A 19140-nucleotide genomic window follows, 5' to 3' on the forward strand; every position below is an offset into this window, starting at 1 on the left:
AAGTGTGTTTTTTTAACAGTCTTTGTTTCTTGATTTGATTATTTAATTTCTCACTTTTGGACTTACAAACTGCAGGGAGATTGCAGTTCTTGATACTTTTCATAAAGAAATTGTTCAAAATACTTGTAATTATGATATCACTTGTGTTTTATAAAATAATGGCTAATCAATTTACCCTTAAAACAAATAGGGGATGTTGAATACAACATTATATGTCGATCTGCTGGATGACCATATTCCTGAAGAAAAAGAAGAATACCAAGTCATCCTATACAACATCAAAACAGAAGGTAATGCAGGACTATAGCCATCTACATCTTAAAAATACCGTTTAATAATACAATATTTTTAATTTTATTAATTCATTTTGGAGGTATAAGACTGAGCAAACTGCAACTGGTGCAAACTATGCAAAGTTCATTAACATTTTATTGAAATAGACTTGGTCCTTATGTATGTATATATAAACCCCAGAGTGTCTCTACAAATACACTTTTTAAATACATTTTTAATACATATTTTTTAAATACAGGTTTTTAATCCTGACTTAATTCTGCCTATTTAAGTCAGTGGTTGTTTCTTCCCTTAATATGAATGCAAACTTGAGTTTACTAATATGTCATGGATAGAGTTGCCATGAAACATGCAGATATTTTTATCTTTTAAAATGATCTTGTCAAGCTGCAGACTTACTGATCTGTTCCTGAATTCAAGATCGTCAGAATATTTTATTCTTGCATTAAAATTATAGTGAGAAAAGAAGCCTTAAACTGCATCTGTTCTGAAATACCTTTTCTCAAACTGAAATTAATGTCCAAACACCAAAATAACTTGACATGTATTGTGTTGCTGTGAGGTGCCTTATCAACTTCTGAGAGTCACTGTGACCCAACAGGATAAGCAAAATTATTCATCAAAGCAATAGTTGGAAGACAGATCAGTTTATTGATGTAATGATTGTGTGGAATATAGTTTTAAGCCTTCGGAGGTACTTCCTGGGAAAATGTTTTATTTCCTTTTAAAATATAGGGTATTTGGGGAAGTTGATATTTGGCACTGGTATGCATTTTGGTATGCATAAATTTCTGTTTCTATTTGTTATAGAATGTAAGTATACAAAGATGTGTAGGTCCCACACCATCCACATACTTCAGTGAGCTTTGGTTTCATGGTATTTGCATGGCTACTGACCATCATTTAAATGTTATATTAACAATAATATAAGACAAAAGTATTACTTGCATTACTTGCATACAGTATTACTTGCAAAGTATTACTTCATTCACTGCAGTCCACTGATTCTCTTGCAGGAGTTTCTTCTACAGGTGCTGCTGTTTTGGATAGTCAAGGATATGAAGCTGTTCTAACAGTAGAAGCTAGTGATGAGCCACATGGAATCTTGAATTTTGCTTCCACATCCAGGGTGGTTTTAATACCAGAGGAAAACAAAACGATTCAGCTTTTTATTAACAGAGAATTTGGATCTCTAGGTCTGTATAACAACTCCAAGAGAACAGAAGTTTTGTTTTGATTATTATTAAGCAAATAAAAGCCATGATAACGAGGCCAGAAAGTTTGGAAAAATCTTGGTTACAGTTGGTATTATTTTCAGAACTTCTAAGCTTCTTTCTGCAGACTTGGAAATTAAATATTATAAAATCCTCATTAATACAGCAAGGGATCTGAAAGCTGTAACATAATCGGGTGGCTATTAAAGTTACCATATTTTTGTCTAATGAGTCTGTCTCAAAGCATTAGTCTCTTCAGAAAAAATAGAAAACATGAGAAAAGTGAAATGTACATACATCCCACATATTTTTTCTCTGAATTTCCGGAAGTCAGCACCTTAGGAATGTCATATGGAAAAAGTTGTGTCCAGACCACTGAATTCAATTTATCTGTCTCCACTGGCAATTTCTGACTCCTCTTTGAATCACTTTATCCATTAACATCCTTTAAACTATATAGTATTCAATTCTATAATACAATAGTGTGCTTAGTGAAAAAAACAAAAACAAAAACAAAAAAAACCAACACTTGTGTTTGTTGCCTGAAAATATCAACTTACATTGTGAGAAAACATGCATAATAATTTCCTATTTGCCTTTTTGGACCATATTTCGACCTCGGTGATAATCTGTCTGTTTCTATTGCCATACTTGTTTTGTAATGAAGTAACATTTACAATGCTTTTCGAGATCTGGAGGCACCAGAGAGTTACAGAGGCATTTTATTTTAATGACACTACTTTTCCATTTATTTTTTAATACCAGTTCATACTCTAGTTTAGTCTTCGAACACTACTCAGTAAACTAATGCTTTAAGGTAACTGTTCATAGTAAGTGCAAGACCTCTTACTGAATTCGAATAAGCATTGTTATTTATTTATTAATTAGGACTTTTTTATCCCTTACATTTTATTTCATACAGAGCAGCTTTTAATTTCATCTGTCACTTTATTTCAGGATCACACTCATTATGTTTGCCACTTGACTTACCCTACCAGATTAGTGAGAGGTGATTTTATTCTCAAAACTATAATGTATAACTTGGTAATACTTACCTCTGTGTCCCCTAATTTTATTCTCTATTGAAGTTTGTCAATCTGCCCAGAAAAGTATCTAGATTTATTAATCTGTGTTTCCTAGCACTGTCTTTAGAGCCTTTCTTAGATATCAGTCATTCCCCAAAAGCGTCCTTGTTGCAAAAACTCATGTTAATGATACACGAGATGTCCCAGTTAGTCTTCCAGCAATTTCGTATTTATGGTCCACAGAACTTCAAATTTCTGGATACATTTGGACCCAATGATTTTTGAGTCTTGTGCAGACAGACAAGTCAGTAAAGGTCAAATTGAAGGCACATTGGTAATGGTAACAGAGGTACACCAGCTCCAATATACTTTGGATTAGTTTTTTAATCCTTCTGTTTTGCAGTTGTCTTTTCATTTTGTGGATGAGGATTTGATCTCTTGTCTTTATCTATTCCAGCGGAAATTATATAAGAACTGAAAAACAAAAGTGCTTTGTTGTTTTTTTTTTTCTTCCTCACAAATTAAATAGGTACTATCAATGTTACGTATGCCACAGCTACAGGATTGCTCACCGTAAGTAATCAGACAGAAGAGACTGTGGCTGAACCAGGAGCTGATTATGTACCTGCTTCTGGCTCACTGATTTTAGAAGAAGGAGAAACATCAGTTGCCATAAATATTACTATTCTAGAGGTAACCTCTAAACCTTTTAATTCTGTACTTTTCTGTATGATTTCAAAGGGGAATATTTTGGAAACTAAAGCTTGCAGCCATTATTTGAAGCCGTGTATTATATTTCATTATCATTTAGAAAGATGGTTTCAATCTTAATATTAAAATCACAAGGGATCAAATAGTCACAGAAAACATCTCTACCTCTTGTCTAAAGGTAATAAAGTTGTCTCATTAAAACTTTACTAACTATCTAGTAGTACCTAAAACAGTGTGCTTCATGGCTGGCTACAGGCTTGTACTTTTTCGTTGTTGGAGATACATGCCTCTAAAATTGGTCAGTAATTTATTTTCAAGAATAGTTTATCATCGCCACAGGATCTTTTTCATGATATATAATGTCTTACTTCATAATTCTTTCATGATAATCAGTTTCAGACCCAATAAAATTATTTCAGGAAAACAAAAAAAATGAATTCCAGTGTCACAGTAATATTAGAGACTTGTTGTGTGTTCCTTTTTGTTGACTTCTGTGGAAGTTTCTTAAAGGAAAATGAGAAGAGGATGTATTGCATTTGTGTTTTGCAGGATGATATACCAGAGGTGCAAGAATTCTTCTTGGTTAATTTAACTTCAGTGGAACTCATCATGAACCATTCAACATCATCCCCACCTAAGCTTGGTAAAACATCTTATACCAAATTATTTTTACTTTTCCTTTTTAATGGTTTAGATTATATTACCTTGGGAGATTATCATCATTCGTTGAACATACCAACTGTGCTGGGATGATGCATGGTTATTTAGAAGAAATATCATAGAATATGAAATAGATTTATATTTATACTTAATCTCTTGCTTTTTAAACTCTGGAAAAATTATAAACTAATTTTCATAGAAGAGTTAGTAATTATCAGTTGGAAAGCACAATTATTTGAAAAGTTTATTGGTGATTTTTTCATCTGATTTTCATTTACAAACTGCAAAACGGAAAAAAAAAAAAAGTCAAAAACCCCTTTATGTGGCTACTCTGCTCACTCTTTTAAAAGTCTGTTTTTATTCTTTTATCACTTTTAGGAAACATATTTTATGGTTTTCCTACTCTTGCAATGATCTTTATTATTTGCTTAGTCTGCTTCTCATTTTGCTTCTTCAAAATTCAGTAGAATAGTAGTCCTTGGCTTTAAGAACTGTTGGATTATCCTGTGGTACTAACGACTAGGTATATAATTTCAGACATCTTCTTTGACTCTTTTCCCTTTTCTTTGCATGCTTATAGAAGTGACTGAGTTAATTCGTTACAGATTGAAAGGTAACTTGCAAGACCCATTGCCGATTTGTGAATAGTTGAGTCTAAAATATGAAAGGAGTAGCATGTAAGAATGAAGGATTCATCCAAACTAAACTGTGTTGTATAATCTCACTTTCTCTTTGGCTGTCTCCTTGAACCATAACCATTTAACACTGTTGTGATACTGCATTGGGTCAGCTTTACTTACAATGAGAAAATAATAGTTTTAAGTCATAAGGCAAAAATGTCGTCACATAACATGTCACAGTGAATTCTGTTATCAGCCAGTTTTTAAATCTTGTCTTCTGCATTGGTGTGTTTTCATTTGTTATGGTTGAAAATGTAGGTCCTAGTCAGTGCCACACCTTCCTTCAGGATTTCTAGCAATCCCATACCCTATCCAAGATACTTGAACAAGTTCTAATGAGGGGTCTAATATCAGAAGAGATATGTATTCTGCATGTGTTACAGGCATGTAGTCAGTTCTACACATCTGGCTTTTATTGCATGCAGTGCTGCTGTCATGGCCATCTGTATGCTGTATGTTAAGTAAGCCTGCTGTCTGTGATGAACAAGTGACCATGCCAAGCTTAAGTGACCTGTGTTTCTGATTGAGGTTTCACTCAAACAGCATAAAGATAGTTTTGTTATTTTGTCCATTCTGCTCTTGAGAGCAAACTCAGAGAGATCCTGGGTGAACAGATCTGACTTCAAAGTGACATGGGAAAATGCGGATAAGGAGTGAAGCAAAAATGGCTGTAATTACCAGAACTCCCTCAGGATTCGTAAAACTCAGTAATATTTCTGTTGTCTGTGTAGAGCTATTGCTCATTTTCATCTCTACCTCATAGTGACAGGCTTAGATTCATGGTAATAATCTTCTTTTGTTCAGTTTTATCTGAATTGATGGAAAAATGTATGTGGATCTAAATATAATATACTTATGGCAGACTCAGTGAAGTCAATGTGGTTTTAGAAAGTAAGCTGAAGTTTATAAAAAGTCAACTGAAGTAAGTTAAGGTAGTTGTGTGGTGCTGTTGTCTGAAAAACAACAACCTATTTTCTGAGAAGTATTAAGTTTTGACTGTAAAGTTCTGGTCTCTGAAGTTAGTGGACTTTTCTGACATTAACCTATTATTTGGAGTTTTTCACACTGCAGTGTATTCAATTACTATTTCAGGCTAATTGTAAATATCTGTATGTCTTTATGGAGCAGTAAAGTATGCAAAGTACTGTTTATTACAGTATATACTGTATACTGTATATGCTGTAAAGCAGTAAAGTACTGTATATTACAGTAGTATATATGTAGTGTATATTACAGTACTTTACTGTAAAAAAAAAATATTTGTGAACACCCCACAAATAAATTAGTAATTGTATATTTGTAGTGGAATCTGAGGTGTGCCATTAGGATGTATGATGAGGCACTGAAGCACGAAAAGAAGAGGAACTACTGAATCATTTATTATTCTTCCTTGTTGTCTTTCTCATACTCATAATGGCACAGTCTGCAAAATGTTGAATGTCATCATAATAAACACTTATAGTGAAGACAAATTAAGATTCCATCGCAAATCTAAACTTTATTATTTCCTGAAGTTTTATGTGCTGTTTAACTTTCTAAATTTGCTTTTTCTATTTCTTTTTTTTTGGTATGCATTCTTAAATATTACAGTGCTAATTCAAGACACGTTATTGCACTTCTAGTAGTAAGGACTCGTTCCAGTTATCTTAGCCACTCCTATTTTCTCCTACACATATATATATATTCTTTTTTGAAAGAAACTCTAATATTAGTACAGATTGAATAACTGATCCTTGAAAATCAAGATAATTGATTTTATCATTCTTTAATTTTTTGTCTTTCCGTTTTTCCTTTTAGATGTGGAAGGTTTAGCTTCTCAAATTGTTATTGATGCTAATGATGGTGTAAGAGGAGTAATTGAATGGGAAGGTACCAAGTAAGTCTCATCTTCCCTGAAGAACTCACTGTGCCAATTAGTGATTGGTATTGCCCATTTTCTTTCTAAAAGTAAAACTCCTGTTAAAAATAAGGCCATGTCTTTGAGATGGTAAAGTAATAATTCAATTCAGCTGAACTAGAAAGTGGGATTCCCACACTGAAAACAAAATTTACTTTTCATCTAATCAGAATTCTTTTACTTATTACTACTTCCACTGTTGTCTTTTTATATTACCAATTTGCCTAGCCTCCCCAGCCTGCATCAACTCTTTCAGCCTCACCATTCATGTAAGAAAACAAACAAAACAAAACAAAACAAACCTCCTGTTACTTAATTCCATGTAGATAAGAAAAAAAAAAAGTAAAAAGGATGCGTTAGAGAACTATAATGTAGGGAATAATTCAGAGTAGAAATGTAATAAAAATATACCATCTTTTTCAAAAGAACATAATCAGTGAACACTGAGAATTTTTATTTTTATTTTAGATTTGAAGTTAGTGAATCTCATGGGAATCTGACAGTAATGGCTTACCGAAACAGAGGATCATATGGCAATGTGTCTGTATTTTTTTATGCCCAAAATTTGGAGGCCCAACTGGGTTTGGATTTTAATGTAATCTCAAGGGTAAGAAGCAACTCTAAATCTAGTACTTTTTATTCTTTCAGCTTCCATAAAAGAATATCTTCTTGATTATTCTGCCGAATGATCAGTAGTAATGCTAGATGTTTCAATTTGTTTCAGTTGCTTTGGAAACCTGAATAGAATGAAATAAAAATATTCTTATTCTTACCATTTATTTCTTTTTTTTTTTTAATATTTTTTAATATAAAGCAAAATGTAAACATTCAAACATCTATTTCAAATTTAATTTTGATTAGACATACAAACTTTTTCATAGACGATTTTTGCAACAGGACTTTCAAAATAAATTATTCTTTCTTGTCCTCATTCTGTATTGTGCTGAACCTTTATATCTCTGATTCAATCAGTTTATAAGGAACAGAGAATATGGCTCTTCATATGCTTTCCCTTCTTTCCTATTTCACAGAATTCTGTTTACCATAGTCAAAAATTTATGTGTGCTATTAACTGATGTAAGTATTCGGTGCTTTATGTGTTTCAACGCTAGACTCTTTTTTTTGCTGATGGAGAAAGGCATAAATCTGTTGATGTCATGATTTTTGATGATGAGATTCCTGAAGGTGATGAGAAGTTCCAGTTAATTTTAACAAATCCATCTCTGGGGCTGGAATTAGGGGAGAACACAACAGGTAAAACTTAGTTTTAATGTTCCATTTCTTTAGAATTCTGTGGCACACATTTTAATTACACTTTTCTGAATAATCATATTTCAGAAAGCACCATTGCCCTGCTATGGTGAATCTTTATACTCCTTTGGAAGGTTCTGAAACATCCCTGTGAAATCTGTGCAATTAAAAAGTTTATTTGTAAAGCAATGAATCAAAAAGCACGAGGATGAGTTTTTCAATGTGTACTACCTCACTGAACTGAGGTCTTTTTAGAGAGTTCCTAATCCTTTTCTAGGAGAGGCTATATTCTTCCTATCTAGAAATGTTCCTAGTTAAAGTGAAATGCCTTCCCATTCTCTTCAGGTAATGTCATGGACACATAAGCATTATATACACACTAAAGGAAGAATGTATTTGTATTTATGTTATGTATTATGTTACTATATAGGTATATTTATATTTTACTGTGTTAACCAAAGAATGTTTTCATTATTTCTTTTTCAAAAGCTACAATTACTATACTTGCCAATGATGATGGCCATGGAGTTTTGTCATTCAATAACAGTGATCACTTCTTCCTGAGAGAGCAAATGTCTATCCATTTGATGGAAAGTGTTGCAGTATTGAATATTATCAGAGAACCACCTCAGGGAATATTTGGCACTGTGACTGTTCAGTATCTTGTAAGTGAGATTAATTCTTCAGAGGCAACAATGGATTTGACCCCTTCTCAAGGATATATTGTGCTCGAAGAGGGAGTCAGGTTCAAGGTAATATACTAGTTATTACCAGAGAAGTGTAGGAGGCTTTTTTTGGAAATATTGGAAAGATTTCAGAAATGTCTGTGCTTTATCTTGTTTCTTTTTCCTTCTTCTTTCATTCATAAAGTGAATTGAGTCATGAGCTGTGACTGATTTCCTGTTATTATCTGATGTGTGAGTGTGTGAAAATTAAATGGGCTCATCTTAAGGTGTTTCTCACTTTGTAAGGGTTGAGGTAAATTGAAAACAAGGCACTGTGTAGATAACGTTCACGTGTGCTTTGGAACAGTTCTTTTTATATAGCAGAAATGCAAACTTACTTTAAATTAAAGTGATAATTTACAAGCCTAATAGTTAAGATCAAAGTAAAAATCCCATTCTGTAACTTAACATTTCAGTTAGTCTGAACTAAACGAAATGTGCTGCAACAAATACAAAAAGTAGAACAGTTGTCTGTCTTAGGATTGGAAAATAACTTAAGTATTAAGCTCACTGCCTCTATACTGTCCTCAAAAGAATGTCAGCTAGAAAATGAAGTAGCTTAAGTTTGTGAATCCTGACTCTTCTAAGGTTCAATCACAATTCAGTTTATTTATTTTTGCCAGTAAAGCTGGTGAAGCTAGTGTTAGCATATTACAGGCAATAGGATAGAAACTGAGACAAACAAACTTGGAAACACTGGCTTTCAATTTCTGGCCTTTAAATGCATTTGGAATCACAATGCAGCAGATCTACACGAAGCTGGAGCCTTCTTAATATAGTTGGTAAATATGGTTTATTGTGGAAATGAACAGAAATACAAAAACATTGTAAATTTTGTATTATTTCCAAATGCATCACCATTAACTTCTTATTCTGTACAGCAATGCTATGTTTACCTCTGAAATTTTTTGCTTGTTTGGGTAGTGTGAAGGATGACAGTGCGCCCCAAATGAAAGTGAAGCACTTAGCTTTCTCTAGATTGCTCTTTGCTAGTTTGAAGTTGCGTTGAGAAGACTTGATCTTTGTCCACAGTGGTTTAGGAGGGGGAAAGAAGCATTGAAAGGAAAGAGCATTTCAAATATCTAGTGATTCTTGCTTTTATTTTTTTTTCCTTTTCGTGACAGCACCAGTAGTGAGATTACCCTGTTTCCCTGAAGATAGCTTAGTTGCCAACTAAAAGAAATTAAAACCAACTTAACTGATTACACTTATAGCTGTGTTGTGACTATAAACTACCAGAAATGTATGGAATAAATAGAGAACGAAAGTATGAAATTAGGATCAAAAACTTAAAAGGATAATAGGATGAGAAAAGGAACAAAAGAACAACAGCAACAAAAAAAGTGAATATGCTCGTCTTAGTGTTGCATGAATAGAGGCCACTGGAAGGATGGCTTTAGAACCTGAAGACCTTTTAGCCTGAACTCAGTCTGAGCTTGCCTCACTTCTGTCCTCTCCAGCTTCATAAGCTGCTCTTCTCCTGCTATGTGATCCAAAGCCTTACAGCGAAATAAATAAATAAATAAAAGGTAGCACATTCTTATAGAGCTGTGTCATCGTCTGTTATCATGTCTCAGTAACATTGTATGCTTGTTTTGTTATCAGACACTGCATATTTCTGCGGTACTAGATGAAGAACCAGAAATGGATGAGCACTTCATTGTCACCCTGTTCAATCCAACTGGAGGAGCCAGACTAGGCACGAGAGTGCAAACTATGATAACAGTGTTACAAAACCAGGCTCCGCTAGGGCTTTTCAGCATCTATGCAGTTGGAAACAGGTACTGTACACTGATCAGTAAAAAGTTGCTCGTACTCCGAAAGAGATAACATTTCTCTACAATTTTGTATTTGATGAATCCCATTAAAGAAATTCATCAACTCAATTTGTAAATCTGTAATTTTGAAAGGTATTGTGAAATACTATTACTGCTAAACAAAAGAGTAGAAAAATGCGTAAAAAGGGCTATTCATAATCCAAAATTTCAATTTATTTATATATTACTATTTTTCTTTATAAACCAATACTTCACGAATGCCTACATATTCCACTGATAATATTCCATGTTAAAAGCTCCAAACCTCATATCAGTCTCCAGGAAGTCATACGTTTTATAATTTACTTTCATTTTTAAACCTGTACAAAATATACTTTCACTGAAGGCTGTTTTTCAGAAGCAAGTGACACATACGGAGTGCCATTTAAAAAAAACATTCAGCTGAAGCCATATAGATTAAAAAAAAAATTAAATAAAAAGCATATGTATGCTATTTTATCAATACTTTAATATTTAGAATTAATATTTTATATGAATAATTAATATTAATATTATCTAAACATTTATTAATTAAATTTAATATACTTAATTTCAGTCTGGTTAAAGATTTTGTTGAATTGCCTATGATTTTGCATGACTGTGGCAAGGATCATTAGGAAACCCTAATTAATATAGCTACCAGTCCATCAGATACTGAAACCCATTATTGATATTTTCTTTTTATTTCTGTTGTATATTCTGCATCTGGAATTGTATAGTAAAAATCTTATTTATATTACAGTAATGAATATACAATAAAATATTTTTTTTTCCTTATTTTTATGATTCTCACATTTAGGACAAATTTCATCATAATTGAAGAAGCCAACACTACAGCTTATTTGAAAGTTTCACGGAGTAATGGGCTTAACGTGTCTGTGAGCGTTGAGTGGGAGACATCATCAGATACTGCTTTTGGCATCAGTACGTTCACCTTACAGAGAATGTTCACTGCTTTTGTAGAAGTGGAGATAGTAAGAGAGTAGCCAAGCATACAGGAGATGTAGCTTGGGAATGTAAATTCAAGTATTGTGACACAATTCATTTAATATTTTCCTATGTAAGATTTAGTAGATAAAATACTTTAGCTATTTAAGAATCACCAGCCATTTCTGCCAGAGTTTGACCAATATGAACATTATTGTCATTAGGTGTTTATTTATTTTTTTGTGTGTGTGTGTTTGTGTGTAATAATATTTGTTCTGTACTACTTGTAACTCAGGATCTTTCTAACACATTATAAATGATATGTGACATGCAAGAGTTTAGCTCCTGGAGTTTAGTTCTGACGAGATGGTGCTCAGAGACCATCTTGGAATAGAAACATGAACATGTTGTAACTAGGGAACAAAACATGAACATTTTGTAATTTCTTATTTCTGTGTCTTTTTTTTTTTTAATTATTTTTTACAATTTGCTATCTAGCTAATTTTATTGTTAGCTAAATTCCAAGATAAATTATTAAGACTCAGACTCAAATTGCCTATGCGTCTTCCATGTGCAGTTGCAATGAATGAAAAATAATACATTTACTGTTTAACTCTCATTATATCCTTAGTATTGTAACATTTCTATGTATTTATATATACTTACACCAAATACACAACTTCAACATTTCTGATACTTGGTCTGATTTTGGCAGGTAAATAATGGGAATGGAGTTGGAAAAGATCTCAAGAGTAATATAATAGTAATTTATTTATTTATTTTAACTATATTGCAGGGGGTGGTATTGGTGTCCTATCTGTCTTGCAAAGTTTTGTGGAAGAATCAGCATCTGGTTGGTGTTTCTTTACCTCAGGAGAAATCCTGTACGGTGTTCTGTTGCGTATGCCTCCAGCTTTGTTTTCTACTGTCTACCAGTGGAAAGGAGTATTTGTTCCTGTTGAGGTAAATGTTTGTTTTCGAACACCAGACATGCTAGTTAATAATGAATTTAAGTCACAATCTTACTTTTTTTTTATTCTTCTCACAGAATTTCAGTATGTGGAATCCTACAAGTTGTGTGTCTTTCCAAATCGGAGGCTCTTCCTACCTTGTGGTTACTCATGGAGGAGCCACACAAGGAGCTTCTAACAACAGTGTGTATGCATTCATGCCTGGACACAGATTGTTGTGGGTAAATCTATTTTAATTTTAAAATCTTAAAATAGTATGGGTTGGCAAGGACCAAGGGAGGTCCTCCAGTCTGGCCATGTTTTAGAAGAAAGCACTCTGTGTGGCAAGAGTTAGTTGTGTCCTAAAATACTACATGACTTCAGTGATGTAAGTTTGTCATAGTTAGTTGTTTACAGTGTTTATATTTTTTACATATTTGCATTTGAGGGTACAGGGAGAATTGCCTGGGAAGTGGGGGAAGAAATTCTCAAGCAATAGAAGTCTCAAGTCATAGAACATTTTCTGGAAAATGTATGATAAGTTATGTTAATTCTGTACATCAGCTGTTTTTATATATCTATATGTATAGTTGAAGTTTTAAAAAGTATTTAATGTATAGTTTTTTCATGTATAATTTTTTATAATTTTGGAATTCTTACCATTCTACGCATACTTTTTCTCTCTCTATACAATGTAATATAAAATGTATCCGTTTATATACATATGTAGATCAACATAGTCACCCTCATATTTCCCTCACAGATACAGACTCTGTCTGTTCTGGATACCAGACTTGTGAAACATTTTGCAGTGGAGGAAGAAGACTATTTGATTATTGTGAGTCACACAGACAGTTCCAGTTCAATCCAGGTTTGAATATTCTTCAGTCTTCTCTGGCTTTAATCTGGGTAGTTTGTTTAGTTCTGAAAGGATAATGAAAGGAAGTAAATCTATAAGCATGTATTTCTGACAAATTATTTTTGTTTCTATTGGAAATTTATAACAGTTAAAATTCCAGACTTGTTTGGATGTACAAATACTCTCTACCTGAGTGTATAATTTACATCTGGTTTGTTTTTATTGCTAGTGTTATTTCAGTTTTGAAATGTTGCATGTAAACAAAGAAATAGCTTCTGAACATAAACCTGTTCCTCTGAAGAGCAGGCACAGCGTCTTGCAGTAGGGTTAATTACCCATTACTTACCAGTGGGCTTCTACTTTAAAGTACAGTCCACCTAAGAATACAGGAATTCAGTCCATAAGTCTTCCCAAATCCTAAAAGACCATAAATCTTCCATTTTTTTTTGACATGTCATTTAGTTTCAGTTCTCTCGGTGCTAATTATGAATATATAAAGAAATGAATATATAAAGAAAAGATTTTTTTTATTTCCACAGGTTTTCCATTGGAATAAAGACATATTTGTGCTGCATCATCAGCTTCCACTTAATGGAGTTGTGGACATAGCCCTGTTTCCTAGAGGAGGCTTTACGTACCTGTTAGTTTCTTTGTCAAATACCAGCCAAAACATGCTCTTGTATCAGTGGTTGAACAATGAGTTTAGGAAGCTTCATCAAGTACCAGCAAAGGAAATAAAATATATGGACTCCTGGATTTCTGGATCTGATATCTTTGTAATTATTGCAAAAGGTATTTAGCAGAAAACAAAGAATGAGTTTTCTGAGTATACAAAGGCTTGTTTGATAGCAAAGGTCTTTGTGGTAAAGGAGTTTAGAAAGCTATTGGAATCACTGGGGGCGACAGTAGTCAATAAGCATTTAACCCTAGTATTTTATGAAAGTAATCTCTACTTTTTCTCTCAGAAAATAAAAGCCTTGTGCTTGTTCTCAAATACTTACAAAACAAACAAAATGCTTTCCTAGTAACAATGGGAAATAGTAACTCTGTTTAATCTATCTGCTTATCACACTCTTTCTAAGCTTTTCTAAGCTTTGTGCCACACACAGATCACTAGTCAGCAAAGTACACGTGTATTTTATTACAAGTTTGATATTTTAGATGTCATTTTGTCTCTATGGCTACTAAAAAGTTTTTGTTGCAGTCCACAGGTTTCTTTGCAGTTAGATGTTGTCTAATGTCAGTCTTAATGTTCTTGCATCAAAGTTATGCACCAAATAAAAAGGCAAATAATACAATCAGTTTCACTTCATAATTAAAGCTGGCAGACACTGGCTTTTGAATGGCCACCAGTGCGTGATTTAACTAAAAGGCAGCAAAATAATGTGAGCTTTGTCATTTTGTTCCTTGGTAGAATCTGGAAATTCTTCTGAAATTTTTGTCTGGGAGACAGGGCAGTCAACTTTTAGACACTTCCAGTCTCTTCCAGTCCATGATGTAAGAAATATCCATGTCTTCATGCCTCCTTCAGGTTTAGGTAAGACTTAAATGAAAATTTTTGTTCAAATCCTAGCAAATAATGCTGGAATTTCAGAAATGCATGTCCTTATTTTTTCATATATATTTATCAGATCTTAAAAGTCAGTGTAATCAGTGTTCTGCAAAGAGCACTTCTGGCATTAAAACCGTAACTTTTAAATATATCACTAAAAAATTATTTTGTGCCTCTTTGCTCCATGTAGTCCATGTCCTCCTAGCTGGTAAGGATATAACAACGCTGTATGCTTGGAACTCTGAAGCGAACCAGTTCTCTGTAATGCTGGAAGCCCCATATGCAGATCATATCACTTCAGTTACTGCAAGGTCTCTGAACACCAGCAAGAGCTTGATTGCTTTGTCTGCCAACTCCAGCTCACAGATTTATGAACTGACCACTATTTCCAACCAGTCTGATTTTATACCTAGGTAGGTTTTTTTGTTTGCATAACTTGTCTGAGACACCTTGAGTTTCGTTTACTGTGATATTCATTTCTGATAGTGGAGACTTGTTTCTTCTACATGGTGACCTACTGCATTAGTGCTAAAGAGATTTTATTCATATTTTAAGATAAGTTGCAGTGGAACAGCCTACAATTGATTTTTAAAATATGAGGTAAGAGAGAACTTGCAGTCATGACTTAATTTTTAGCAATCTTGTATTTAGGACAAATGAAATTGCTTTCATAATTAATTCCAGTTAATTTCTGATCTATCACTATTTTGGTAAAGAAAATTTCAAACCAAATTACTGCCTGCATAAAGTAAGCAATAACTGCACTGGAAAAAATGCTCAAAGATCATTAAAGAGCTATCCTAAATTTATAATTATTTGATATTTGTGTTTTTATGCTAGTTCAGGTGAATTGATATTTGAGCCTGGGGACATGGAATTTGTGATAGCTGTCAATATCCTTGATGATACTATCCCAGAGGAGGAAGAACGTTTCACGGTGTGGCTGAAAAACCCTAAGGGAGGTGCAGAGATTGGTGCTCATGGTTTTGTTAACGTAATTATTCCTTCCAATGACAATGCCTATGGAGTCATTGCATTTGCTCAGGTAAAAATTATAAGGTAAATCATTCATATATATTTATATAATTTTTGAATAATGGGAAACAAACAATAAAATGGAGAATGTGATGGGATTGTTTTTCTAAAGTCTTCTAGTAACATGTCAGAAACTTTTTAGTATCTACTTTGCATTGCTATGTGAGTATAAAGACCACAAAATGATAGAAAATAAGTTCCACAGTCTGTCCCTATTATGAGATTTTTATAATCCCCTTATATTTATAATAACATGTTAGTTTGCTGACTTAGCTTGGCAACAAACTAAAAATTCAGTTTTCAGATGTCATATTTTATAGCATGGTATAGATGCTACTGTTTTTTTAATCAAGGGAAGTCAGTAAACAAACCAGAAGATACTTTTCCTTCCGAAAAATATGCTAATTGGGTTATGTCATGAGGTGAGCCAATCTGCCAGAACAAACTGATTTATTTTGAGAAAATGTCAGACTGAAATTTGCATCTGGAGTAGTTAATTCTTAAATGAGCGAACACGGTAGAAGACATCCAGAGAAGTGATATGGTAAATGCATACTGAAGGTATGAAACAGAAGAGTCATCACTGAAATGAAACTTGCATCTGGGCTAGTGTGAGATGGATGAATAACAGAAAAACAACAGCAGTAAATGTACATCTCTTTTGAAGTTCCAGTTATTTGTTGCATGGTTCATACATTTTTGGACTTAAAATACTATACTCAAAAAATAGATTAGGACTTGTATTATTTTTTTTTTCTTTAGGTTAAAGAGGCTTGACATTTTAAATTCTAACATGCATGAAACCCGGGAGTATTGAGTACCTCATTAGGTCATTTTCATTTAATCAATGAACATGTACTTGGCTACTTAATAGTATACCAGTTCACTGATGCCTGATACTGCTGGCCTACTTTGGATGCCAAGATCCCTAAATAAACTTTTATTTAAAATAAAATAATCTTACAGTTCTGCTACTTCGTGTTTTTCAGAGTTCCTTATTTAAGCAAGTTGAAGAAATGGAACAGGACAGCTTAATCACTTTAAATATTGAACGCTTAATAGGAACATACGGAAGAGTTACAGTAGAGTGGATAGCCAATGGGAGCACGAGTGATGTATTCCCAGCTTCTGGAATGGTATGTAATAAAATCTGTACTAGAGGATCACTGACTAGATTGCCTCAGACGATACGTGCAGGTCCTAAACAAGGATAGCATACATCAGATTGTCCTGTTCTGTTAATTTATGCTTCCCAGTCCTTGTCCGTGATGTTGACGGTTCTTACTTTTGGCTGGCACATAATACCACAGCATCACTCCTGCTCTTCTAGAACCAGATACTGCAATTCTGTCTGGGCAGTAGAAATGTGTATCTGTAGTATCCTGTTCCTATCTTCCATTCTTCCTGCTGTGCGATCCAGCTACAGTGTCAAGTCATTTGCATAGATGGGAATCAAGGAATTATTTGCTTTTCTTCCTGATGACAACAATACACCCGAGAGTTTCAGTGACCTAGGGGAATATCACAAGTCCCAGTTTTGCTTATTTCTGAGACGGTTTAGATTTCTCACCGTACTAAAATCCAGTGTTTTGGAATAGCTTGAACTCTTGATACGCCTCGTGGTCGCGTTCTTTAAGTCAAGTGCCTCCACCTAGTGGCCGTCTGTAAAGACACAAGGCCCTGTGAGCCCTGGGGTTGCAGAGGAATAGCACAAGCCACAGCTGTGGGAAGAGGGCTAAAAGATCGTAGAAATAACCTTTGCATCTGGAAATATTGAACTGTGGCATCTGAAGTACAGTAAAAATATTTAGAGAAAAATCAACACAGGGTAAGTCAAGAATGCAAAATAATAATAATAATTTAAATAGTGCTTGAGCATTCTAGATTAAATTGAATCTAAAGAGGATGCTGCATGATTTTCCTCTAGACTTTTGCAGATAGAAAGAGACAGAACTGAAAGTACAGGTGTAATGTCATTCAATGGAAAGGTCAGAATAGGAGTAGCATATAAGTGTTTGTAAATACATCAGTGTTTTTGAGAGAGACCTAACCAGGTGACTGTCCCTTTGAACTGAAAAATAAAAAGAAGGTAAGATGGGCATTTCTCAGTCATTTTATATGAGGGGAAAAAAAGGTTAACAGCACTGCTGACTAAACATTTTTAAATTAGCAGTGATGTTGATACATATTATGCATTCATCGTACTTTCGATATATTTATATGTTGTGGTTTGACCTTGGCTGGCTGCCAGACCTCCACTCCGTTGCTCTCTTACTCCTCCCTTCTCCGCAGGACAGACATAGAAAAAAGACGGAAAAGTTTGTGGGTTGAGATTACAGTAGTTTAATAAGTAAAGTTCCTCTCACATTTCTTCTCCCAGCTGCTGTAGCACAGCAGGTTGTTTGTTTGTTTGTTTGTTTGTTTGTTTTTTTTCCCCCTTTCTTCAATCTGCTCTCCCAGAGCCCAACCAGCATCGCTGACAGCCCAGCTCTGGCCAGCAGCAGGTCCCTTTTGGAGCAGCTGGAGCTGGCTCCTCTCTGACATGGGGCAGCTGCTGAGCTCTGCTCACCCCTCCAGCCCCTCTGCTACCAAAACCTTACCATGTAAACCCAATACACCCAACCTCCTGCCCTCCACCAGCCTGTGGGGATTTGGGGTGATTAGCTGGAGAGACAGACTTCTCCTGGCCACAGACGCAAAGCCCAGCACTTGTATGGGCTGTGAGGAAACCTGACCCCATCCCAGCCATATCCAGCATGTTATAGAAGAAATAATGCTAAACTGAAGAAGCAGTTTAATGTTTCTTCCCATTTTTGTAATGTTTGAGAAAGTATTAAACTTAATTATGCAAGAAACCTCAATGAATACAAGTGTTGTTGAATAATTTGAAAGGCATATAATGAGAGACAAGTTAAATATGAGCCAGCAATGTGTGAGTGCAGCAAAGAAAGCATACTGGTCTGCTTTGAGCAGAGCATGGCCAGCAGATCAAAGGAGGTGATCCTGCCCCTCTGTTCAGCGCTGGTGAGACACATCTGTACTGCTGTGTACTGCTCTGGGTTCTCCAGCGCAAGGAAAGCATGGACTTACTGGAGAGAGTCCTAGGAATGGTCCTCAATGTGGTTAAGGGATTCAAGTATCTGACAAATGGGGAGAGGCCCAGGGAGCATCTTATCACGGTGTATAAATACCTGGGTGGGGAGTAAAGAAGATGGAGAGATACATCTCAGTTGTGTCCTGTGCCTGCGATGGGCATGATACAGGAGATGCCATTTAAACATAAGAACTGTGGTGTGAGGAGTTGGATTTGATGATCTTCATGAGTCCTTTCCAAGTCTCCATCCTGGGAGATACTCAAAGGCAGTCTGGACATGGCCCTAAGCAACCTGCTCAAGGTGAACCTGTTCTCAGCAGGGAAGGTTGGACTAGTTCATCTCCAGACGTCCTTTCCAACCTCAACCATTTTACGTTTCTGTAAAAATGAGGATATATAAATATTTTCAAATGACTGAGCAGTTTTTCCTAAACTTGGAGTGCAGCTGT

General features: G+C 34.6%; 1 protein-coding gene across 2 annotated transcripts in view; it reads left to right on the top strand.

The window, feature by feature from the left end:
• Positions 1 to 19140, top strand: part of ADGRV1 (adhesion G protein-coupled receptor V1) — a 285031-nt gene that overhangs the window by 71660 nt on the left and 194231 nt on the right. For both annotated transcript variants that reach the window (XM_068666972.1, XM_068666973.1), the window contains 18 exons: positions 191 to 290; positions 1311 to 1490; positions 3063 to 3226; positions 3794 to 3887; positions 6382 to 6460; positions 6950 to 7088; positions 7594 to 7735; positions 8222 to 8484; positions 10063 to 10238; positions 11074 to 11198; positions 11998 to 12164; positions 12250 to 12393; positions 12915 to 13022; positions 13550 to 13802; positions 14425 to 14547; positions 14753 to 14975; positions 15403 to 15607; positions 16587 to 16733. In XM_068666972.1, coding sequence (XP_068523073.1) covers positions 191 to 290; positions 1311 to 1490; positions 3063 to 3226; positions 3794 to 3887; positions 6382 to 6460; positions 6950 to 7088; positions 7594 to 7735; positions 8222 to 8484; positions 10063 to 10238; positions 11074 to 11198; positions 11998 to 12164; positions 12250 to 12393; positions 12915 to 13022; positions 13550 to 13802; positions 14425 to 14547; positions 14753 to 14975; positions 15403 to 15607; positions 16587 to 16733 — 2832 coding nt within the window. The remainder of the gene's footprint in view (positions 1 to 190; positions 291 to 1310; positions 1491 to 3062; positions 3227 to 3793; positions 3888 to 6381; positions 6461 to 6949; positions 7089 to 7593; positions 7736 to 8221; positions 8485 to 10062; positions 10239 to 11073; positions 11199 to 11997; positions 12165 to 12249; positions 12394 to 12914; positions 13023 to 13549; positions 13803 to 14424; positions 14548 to 14752; positions 14976 to 15402; positions 15608 to 16586; positions 16734 to 19140) is intronic.

Source organism: Anas acuta, chromosome Z, assembly GCF_963932015.1.
Source record: "Anas acuta chromosome Z, bAnaAcu1.1, whole genome shotgun sequence".
Classification (NCBI taxonomy): Eukaryota; Metazoa; Chordata; class Aves; order Anseriformes; family Anatidae; genus Anas; species Anas acuta.